Below are 9,282 nucleotides of genomic sequence, written 5' to 3'. Positions count from 1 at the left end.
CACAATAAAAAAAAAAAAAAAACACCTAAATTTTGAAAAGTCTCAAATATTGTTAAAAAGTTATTACACTCTCATGGGGTGGTTTCTCAGATGTTTTGATATAGAAACATATCGCAAAAGTGCACTTTTTCCGCATTTACGTGTCCCCGGATGTGACGTTGGGGTCATTTCCAGTAAAGATTGCACAGTGCAAAGCAACCAACATGGAATTTTAGAGTTTTAGATAAAAAAAAAAAATGATGAAGACAAGCTTCAAAATCTACAATAAATTCTCCGCAGCAAGTAGAAAACCCCAAAATAACGCTACGTGGCTACCTTGTATAAGGTGCAATTTTCATAAAATCTCGTGAGAATAACGAGATTTTACCAGACTTGAGGCTAATGTGCGGAACACTGTTTAATTAAAACACCCACAAATCCAATTGTTGTTTGTCAAAACTTACAAATATCGCTTTTATTTTGCATAAAAATGTAATGGAACCGCAGACACAATCTGGTGTGACCACTATTTGTCTCACGTGGTGCGATACATTTCACACATACATACACACATACACCATGCTAAGTGCTTAGTCAGTCCCTCATCTCAGCTGAGTTTCTATGACACAACATTCAGAGAAGTTAAAGAGTTGCCGCAGATTGAACATAATATAAAGCTCCAGCTTTCAGGTTATAATGTTCAAAAAGGAAGATGTTACCAAGTGGAAGAATGTAAATAATGAAAAGGAGGGGTCCTGAGACAGATCCTTGGGGAACACCAGCAAAGGACAGAGTTGGATTAATGAGATTTGTGTTGAAGAAATTGGCCAGAAAGGTAAAAAGTGAAGCAAGTGGGATGTGAGTTAGTGATGCTGATAGATATGTCTACATTTCAGCTCCACATTCAGATTGTAGGCTCAGAATTTGGTGGAAACATGAAAGCGTGGATCTGTAACGTTTCAGGACCGCTGTGCAGCTTCTGAGTCACAGTCTCTGCTTCATCAGGTGACGACAGCCTTGGGGAAGATATTTTACAGCTTGCTGCAAACAATGGAGGAGCTAAACTTCCTGTTCACAGATTCCATCTGCAAGCCAGAAAACAGTCCACCAGCTTCCTGAAAGCAGCCTACTCTCAATCGTTGGCACGCCCATCTCTCCGCTATCTGGACATTTCAACAGATCCTGAGTTACACTTGAAGTCAGCCGGTGAGACGGCAGCTCCCTGTGGGGTTCCTGGACTATTTCCCCTGCTCATATTGGGGAATAAAAGGAAACCCATTGCAGGAATCCATTGAGACTGTAGGTTCATCAAACAGTGATGTCATGACTCACTGCCCCACTTTAAAGTCCTCATACTGGGGTCTGATGGGAAATCTATGTGTTGCCCCTCTACAAATACCGGACGTGATGCAGCAATCAAAAACTAGTTTACAGAGCTGCACCCCAGCATGTTTCTGCCCCTGATGGTGCCTTTGTTGCTAAATTTAAAGGCGGTTGTGTTATTCTAATGTCTGCCTGAAACCAGATCACAGCGAATATTGTAAAAATGCACTGATATGTTTTCTTTTTATTTATTCCTTTCTTGGCAACATGGGACAAGTTTCCACAAAAACTTATAATGAAACACGTTTCTGTTTTCCCTTACGAATCAGACAATATAACTAATAAGTCAGTCAGATCCAGCAGTCAGTCGTTGAGTCAACAAACACTCAGAATCTGCAATATTAAAACTGCAGTGACTCCTGCCTCCAATACAGGAGCTTCCAATACCATCCCATCCTTCTATCAGCCTTTTTTTAGACTAGAGAAAGGAGGAGCGCTGGCAGAGGGAGACGATGTGCAACAAATAGTCACACAACTTAAACTCAGGTCAACCATGATGTGGTCTTCAGCTTCCACACATGATCAATCACTCCTGTTTGGGGAGACACACAAGAGATCTGCTCTTCTGTTTACGTCACCAGAACCAGGAACTAATCAGGGTTCTGGGGGAGAAATCTCACAAGTTCATTCACAAAACGTATCGGATCAAATCCAGGATCCATCTAATTGATGAGATGACATCACCTCCATTCAGATCAAATCTGAATAATCCCAGTATAAAGTGGAAACCTTCCTATGTACCCTGTGGAGAAAATCCTTCTGCATCTGCCGTTTAGCTCATTTTCCCTAAATAAATAATCAGTGTGAATGAAGTGGATATTTTTTTAATCATCAAAATTATGTCAGATATAAATAATCATTTGGATTTTATAAAACAAATCTACCAGTGAAGAAAACATCCTGACTGAACCCAGACTTCCAGATGATTCTACAGAACCGTTTCCAGATTCCAGCGTTTACATGGGAGTTTTAATTCAGAATAAAAGTTAATTCCGCTTTAAATTGACGAAAAATGACCTTGTAAACACTTCCCAATCCTAATTTCTATTCGGAATTAAACTTAAACTTAAACTTGTTTTGCCTCCCGTGTTCGGTGGTCTATCTTTCTTCTCCTTCTCAGTTGCTGCAGAATGTGAAGTAGTATGCTGGTGTTGAGCTGCTACTTCACATTTATAATAGAAACAGCAGCGAAACTGGTACTTATTATGTAGTTTTTACAAGTTACAGCTGAAAAGACGAGAAGCAGGGAGCTAACTGTGTTTATTTCCGTGATACGTCATACGTCACGTGCACCCTCTGTCCAATCAGAACCCTTCCCAACCCGCCGCTCTAAAGAGGAATTAAGTGAGGACGTGTTTCATGTAAACGTTCATTCAAAATTATTATTTTCATGTAAACTCGTAGGAGAATACGTTAATTCCAAACTATTTAATTTCGAAATTATTCATTCCGAATGAAAAAACACCATGTAACCGTAGCGATTAAACAAGTTGCAAAGAACTGAAAATGTTCAACAAATAAAACAATATTTCATATGATAGCAGGAGACGGTCAGATAGAAGATTCTTTCATTTCTCCAGCTCGAGCACCCCTCCACCTCCACCTCGCTGACCCGGCAGCCTTCTTGGGACGTGGTCTCCATCCAGACCTCCATCATTCATCAGAGAATAAAACTGTTTCAAAATGAGTCTTTGTGTATTTTTGCAAACGTGTGTGTGTGTGTGTGTGTGTGTGTGTGTGTGTGTGTGTGTGTGTGTGTGTGTGTGAGCGTTAACAACGGAGGCTCAGGTGCAGCTTTCCTTCACCTGATTTATCTGAACCAACATGTTCACACACTCCTTTAACAGCACCAGGATCTCACTAACGTTTTCCTTAAATGTCCAGCCTTTTTATTTCCTTTTTTTTCCTCTGCAGAAAGATCCTCCTTTTCCCCCCAGACTGCATGGAAACTGCGAAACAACCTCCTCCAGTAGTTTCCCTTTAACGAAGCTCACATGGAAACTAAAGATGAAACCTGTCTGAGATCTAAACAGGCAGAGAAACAACACATAAATCTGATGAAGAAAACTAAAAACTCAGTTTCTTTACCGGGAATCCTACATGTAGAATCATCTGGAAGACCCTGCAGAGATATTTGCTACTTAGTCTTAATAACCAGATCAGAATGGTTTATCAGTGTCCATATTTTCCTGATCAAATTACAAGAAAAAAAAAAACAGAAATAATTCCACAAACAGATGATTACTGGATCCAAGATGGATACAGATCCCCCCGCTTTGGGTTAGTGCTCATTAAATACTGTGTTGTTACAGCTCTACCTGCTATGAGTTAGTACTTTTAAGACCATCCTGATCCTAATTTGGTTTGACACTTACAGTGTGGAACATTTCTGACTGGTTATGTGTCACCATCATCATTTCTGCTTCTTTGTCTCGATCACCTCAAGTTTAATTTGAAATTTCTCAGGAATAGCTGCTATTGTCATTTTATTTTTGGAGGCTTCAGAACGAGAAGACATAGTTCCAATAAAAACCAAACGTGTGTCGTATGGACAGAGTTAGTGGAGCTCGACTTGTTTTCAGACTGATCTGATGGAAACCTTTACAGCGGCGAGACGAGGCAGCGGGCGATGGCAATGATTTACGTTTTAACTAGAACAGAACCGTCGCCTTAACTTCCAGCCGATCACAGATCCTAAATATCGTCGTACACGACTTTTTCTGACATGTTCAATGACACTCTGTAAATGTCAGAATGCTTCTGCTTCATTATATACAGTTTTATTTATTATTTATTTATTTAATGCTCAGTATCAATGTTATTCCAGAAGTATGTTTTTTTTTTTTATGTTAAGATTCTACTTTCTCATTTCACAGTGATTTACAGCGACACAGCTGCTGATGTTGATCATGAAGGGAACATTAAACCATGTCCTTTTATATGGACATTTTTGTCCATTTGAGTAGATTTTTATTTCTCACTTTGGCCATTGTTTGGCTGTTTGTGCATATGGCACAATTATTCACAAGAAAATTTCTTCACAAGTGTTACAATTAATCTTTTAATTTAGTATTATATGTGCAGGCTTGTAATTGGGCTGATTTTACTGGTAAAATTTTTTTTTTTTTTAAAAATGGTCAGAAATTAAAACTCTAACATCCTGGATCGCAGAAAATATATTTCTATGGCTATTAGATTAAAAAATGCTGCTTGAAGTGATTTAATGGGACATTTTTGTCCTAAAATGCAACATTAAGTCATCAAGTAAGCAGGTGGGTGTGGGTTTGGAGTTGCTTGAAACTTTGACCTCACTGGCAATGCAAAAGACCAAAGACTGAAAGGATCTTTTAGCTCCTGGAAGAAAATCTGCAGACCATCTGGGAGCCGATGATCAAAACCCACCGATTCTCCTGAGCAAGTCGCTGTCTGGGTCTTTGGGTCTGATCATCAAGCACCTCACCTGACAGGTAAATCCAACAGCTTCACTCCACAACCAACAGATTTCTCCACTTTTATTTCCTTCCATGTAAAGGTCAACCTTCAGAAAGCTCTTTCTGGTTCCTTCTCACCTTCACCCCACTTCTACTTGATCTGCACTGGGATTCTCATGGCACTCTACGAGCCCACATATCTCATCAGGGAGGCATCGCTCTAACCACTGTGGACTGGTGTTTTCTAGGGGAGGTTGAAGTTCAGGAAAAGTTTGCCCCACTCGCCACGTCGAGGCTCCGTTCGCCGTTATATAACCAGTAACATGGAACTTCTTCTGTCTGACTTTAATCTGCAAACACTGGTCTTTACTGTACTGGTCTTTAATGGTCCTAGTTTTTTTTTCTTCTTAAATTCTGTTAATTCCATTTTTTCCTCATGGGGGTCTTCCACACTGGGGGCTATGCCTATGCCTATGCCTGATAGGTCGTTGCTATGGGGATGGCTTTTACCCAGCGGCCCTTTCACTGCAGCCTTTTGGCTGTGGAGAGGATCGGGGCCGAGAATGAGTCGTGGCGGTTCCAGTGGTGATGCCCCTGTGGTCATGGTGGGCTGGCCCCTGGTGTGAAAGTATCCCCAGGATATCATTTCCTCGCAGTGTGCCAAGCCAGATGTTCATTTATTTCTTTACTTTTGGTTCAGGAGGCAGAAGATGCATCTAGTTGTGCTATGCAAGGATTGGGGTGTGTCTGTACGGTGTGCGCTAATGGTCAGCTGTGTCCATATATTTGCATTTTTTGTTGTGGAGGAGCCACGTCACTGGCGATTAGCGTGACATCACATACAAGGCCACCCACTGGCCAACTAGTAGAGAGATAGAGTTTTAGAAAGAAATGACGCAAGTAAGCATCCTTTTACATGTCTGTAGAATTAACTTCAAATTAAAACTTAATAAACTCGAGTAATATAAAATAATAACATTGAATTAACTTAAACTAAATTAAATTAAATTAAATTAAATTAAATTAAATTAAATTAAATTAAATTAAATTAAATTAAATTAAATTAAATTAAGCCCTGCGATGGACTGGCGAGCTGTCCTCCCCACTACCCTGAATTGGATTAAGCGGTTAGGAAATTAAATTAAATTAAATTAAATTAAATTAAATTAAATTAAATTAAATTAAATTAAATTAAATTAAATTAAACCCTTTGTTGGTTAACAGTTACCTGGTATGGAAAATGAATGAATTAATCAAATTAAGATCGTTAAGTAAGACCTACAGAGAAATGTTAAAATATTTTATGTGAAGAAAATTGGCTTCTTTTTTTTTCAATAATCAGTAACTTAAAGAGAAAAAACTTATTAGTTTTCATTTAAACCAAAAGATCTAAAAAGGAAAAAAAACAAAGAAAGAAAATGCACTGAAAGAAACCTTCCAGGATTGTGAATCTTTGCATCTGAAGTGAGTTTTACGGTACTAACAGGAACATCTTTAACTCATGTTGACTAACAGCGATGTGGGCAGCACGCATAAAGCTGCTAACTGATATAGGCTGAAAAAATGTCAAGCAATGTAGAAGTCTTAGTTTTTTTTAAACTGACAAGAGTTTTTAGATGATTGTTTAAAAGTTTCTGTATTTTTACACCAAACTTATTTTTCTCCTTTTCTATTTTAGCATCTTGTTTGATGTTGTAGAGAGTAAATCTCAACATGAACCAGTGGATGTTCTGAATGACAGTATAGCTGATCGTCTCCACCATGTCAGGTACAAACAACTTTACTTTATCTAAGCTGATACTGCTCAATAGATTCTGGTCAATTTTTCATTCATTCATCCATTTTTTTAACCACTGAGCCCACTTCAGGGTTGTGGGGAAGCTGGAGCCTCCCAGCAAAGTCACCAGTCCATCACAGGTCATCATACATCCAATTATACTCTATTTACATCCAGCAGCAGAAATGTGGAAAGATTCTTTTGTTGTTGTTTTTCATTCACCAAATTATCCTTAATGTGCAGTTTTCAAAATGTTAATCACACAGCTGTGCATAGAACAATCCACACCAACCCAAACACACACAACTTGTGATCATAAGCGACTAAAAACTGTTCAATAGATCTGATACCTGAAGCTCTGAAACATTTCTGATTCCAATAAGAAAAGCAGCAAATCAAGATAAGAACACCAGCTTTATGTGCCCACTCCTGCTAGAAGAGTTTCAAAACTCTGTGGTAGAAAAGCTGAACGGATGTTTTAATGATGGCAGCATCCACTTCATCAGGTCCATCAGTGCCGGGTCAGAACCACCTTGTTCCTCCAGTACTATTTAATTCTTGGTGTCATAGATTCAACAAGGTGTTGGAAACATTCCTCAGAGGTTTTGCTCCATGTTGACATGAAGCATCACACAGTTGCTGCACATCATGATGAGAATCTCCCGTTCCACCACATCCCAAAGCTGCTCTGCTGGATGTAGATCTGGTGACTGTGGAGGACGTTGGAGGACAGTGAACTCATCATCATGGTGGAGATGATGTGAGCTTTGTGACATGGTGCATCATCCTGCTGGAAGGTTCCATCAGAAGATGTTACACTGTGCTCAGAAAGGGATGGACATGGTCAGCAGCAGAACACAGGTAGGCTGTGCTGGTTAAACCATGTTGGTACTGAAGGGGCCCAATGGGCCAATACAATACCCCCCAAACCATTACACAACCAGCAGCCTGAAGCATTGATCCAAGTCAGGATGGATCCATGTTTTCATGATGCTTCCAGCAGATTCTGATCCTACCATGTGAATGTGGAGCTGAACTGGAGACTCATCAGACCAGCAACGTTTCTCCATCTTCTATTGTCCAGTTCTGGTGAATCTGTGTGAATTGTAGCCTCAGTTTCCTGTTCTTAGCTGACAGGAGGGAACCCGCTGTGGTCTTCTGCTGCTGGAGACCATCTGCTTCAAGGCTGGACATGTTGTGTGTTCAGAGATGATGTTCTGCATATCTGGCTTGGAACCAGTGCTTATCTGACTTCCAGTTGCCTTTCTATCATCTCCAACCAGTCTGACCATTCTCCTCTGACATCAACAAGACATTCTGGTCCAGACAAACTGCTGCTTGGATATTTTCTCTTCTTCAGACCTTCTCTGGAAACTCTAGAGATGGTTGTGTGTCAAACCAACAACATGCCACGTTCAAAGTCCCTGAAATCCTCTTTCTTCCTCATCCTGATGCTCAGTTTAGACTTTAGCAAGTCCTCCTCCTCCTCACCATGACTACAATGTGTTAAGTTGCTGCCATTTGATTGGTGGACAAGACATCTGCATTAAAGTGGAAAAGTGGATGGAGAGTCTGATGTCAACACACACCTGAAGATTAAGATGCATTAAGAGGCCATTGCTCAGACTTGGGTGTGTTTCACTTCTCTGCTGAATGCTGTGTTAATGAATGCATGTGCTGTTCTCTCTCTCTCTCTCTCTCTCTCTCTCTCTCTCTCTCTCTCTCTCTGTGTGTGTGTGTGTGTGAGAGAGAGAGAGAGAGAGAGAGAGAAAGAGGATGCAAACTTCATCAGGTGAATCTGTTTGACTGATGAATCCGTCACACAATCCTTCCTTTGGCTGCACTTGTGTTCATTTCAGGACAGTTTGACCAGTCTTCAGCCTGTTTCTGGAGTCCCCTGTCCTCTCCTCTGATCAGGAATTAATAGTTTATTTCGTCTTTCATCTCCATCCTTCCTGATGCAAACAGCTTTTGTCTCCATCAGAGTTGCGCTCTCTGGATCTCTCCACGGTTCTCAGAATAAATCCTGCCCCTGATGGCTACTGCACACCCCCACGCACTTCTACACCCACAGCACATGCAAATTTCTCCGTGAAATGGAAATAAATAAATAAAAGAGTTGTTCCGTGCTCTCATTCACGAGGAGTGTGACGGAAAGTGTAAAATTACGCACAAAATGTCAGAAACGTTCAAAGCGCGTGGCAGAAAATGATACTTTACAGAAGCAGATGTTAAAAGCAGGCAGCAGCATCACTGATGGTCGGTGTGTCACGGAGCTCTCTTACCTGCAGGACACCGTGATTTCTATCTTAGTCGCAGGTACGGTGGAGTTGAGTGGGTCGAAATCTCCTATTGTCGCCATGGTTGTTTTCTTTCCTCCTCTCCCTCTTTTTCTTCTCTATTCTGTAAATCACTACTTAATCTTTGAAGTTCGCCCTGGTCTCGCGGCGCTGACGTTCCTGAGGCTGGAGTGTGTGTGTGTGTGTGTGTGTGTGTGTGTGTGTTGGTTGAGATGAGGATCAATCTGCGGCTCTTCTGCTGCTGACGGTCGTTGGAGCGCAGCTGAGGGTTTGGAGGCATACCTGAAGATGAAGCTTTCATTCATGGCGAGAGAGGAGGAGGAGGAAGAGGAGGAGGGAGGGGAGGAGAGGAAACACACCGGAGCGCAGACGTGGACCCCCCCCCACCGGACGCACCTTTTCTCTCCATCCA

At 41.0% G+C, this 9,282-nt stretch overlaps 1 protein-coding gene across 1 annotated transcript in view; it reads right to left on the bottom strand.

The window, feature by feature from the left end:
* Positions 1-8,932, bottom strand: part of LOC306757746 (copine-9-like) — a gene marked incomplete at both ends in the record, with an annotated part of 209,250 nt that extends 200,318 nt beyond the window's left edge. Inside the window, one exon of the mRNA XM_079242872.1 lies at positions 8,856-8,932. Coding sequence (XP_079098998.1) covers positions 8,856-8,932 — 77 coding nt within the window. The remainder of the gene's footprint in view (positions 1-8,855) is intronic.
* Positions 8,933-9,282: the final 350 nt, after the last annotated feature.

This window comes from Telmatherina bonti (assembly GCF_933228915.1).
Source record: "Telmatherina bonti genome assembly, chromosome: 6".
NCBI classification, from domain to species: domain Eukaryota; kingdom Metazoa; phylum Chordata; class Actinopteri; order Atheriniformes; family Telmatherinidae; genus Telmatherina; species Telmatherina bonti.
Note: the sequence above shows the minus strand (reverse complement) of the source record. Positions and strands in the feature narration are given on the sequence as shown.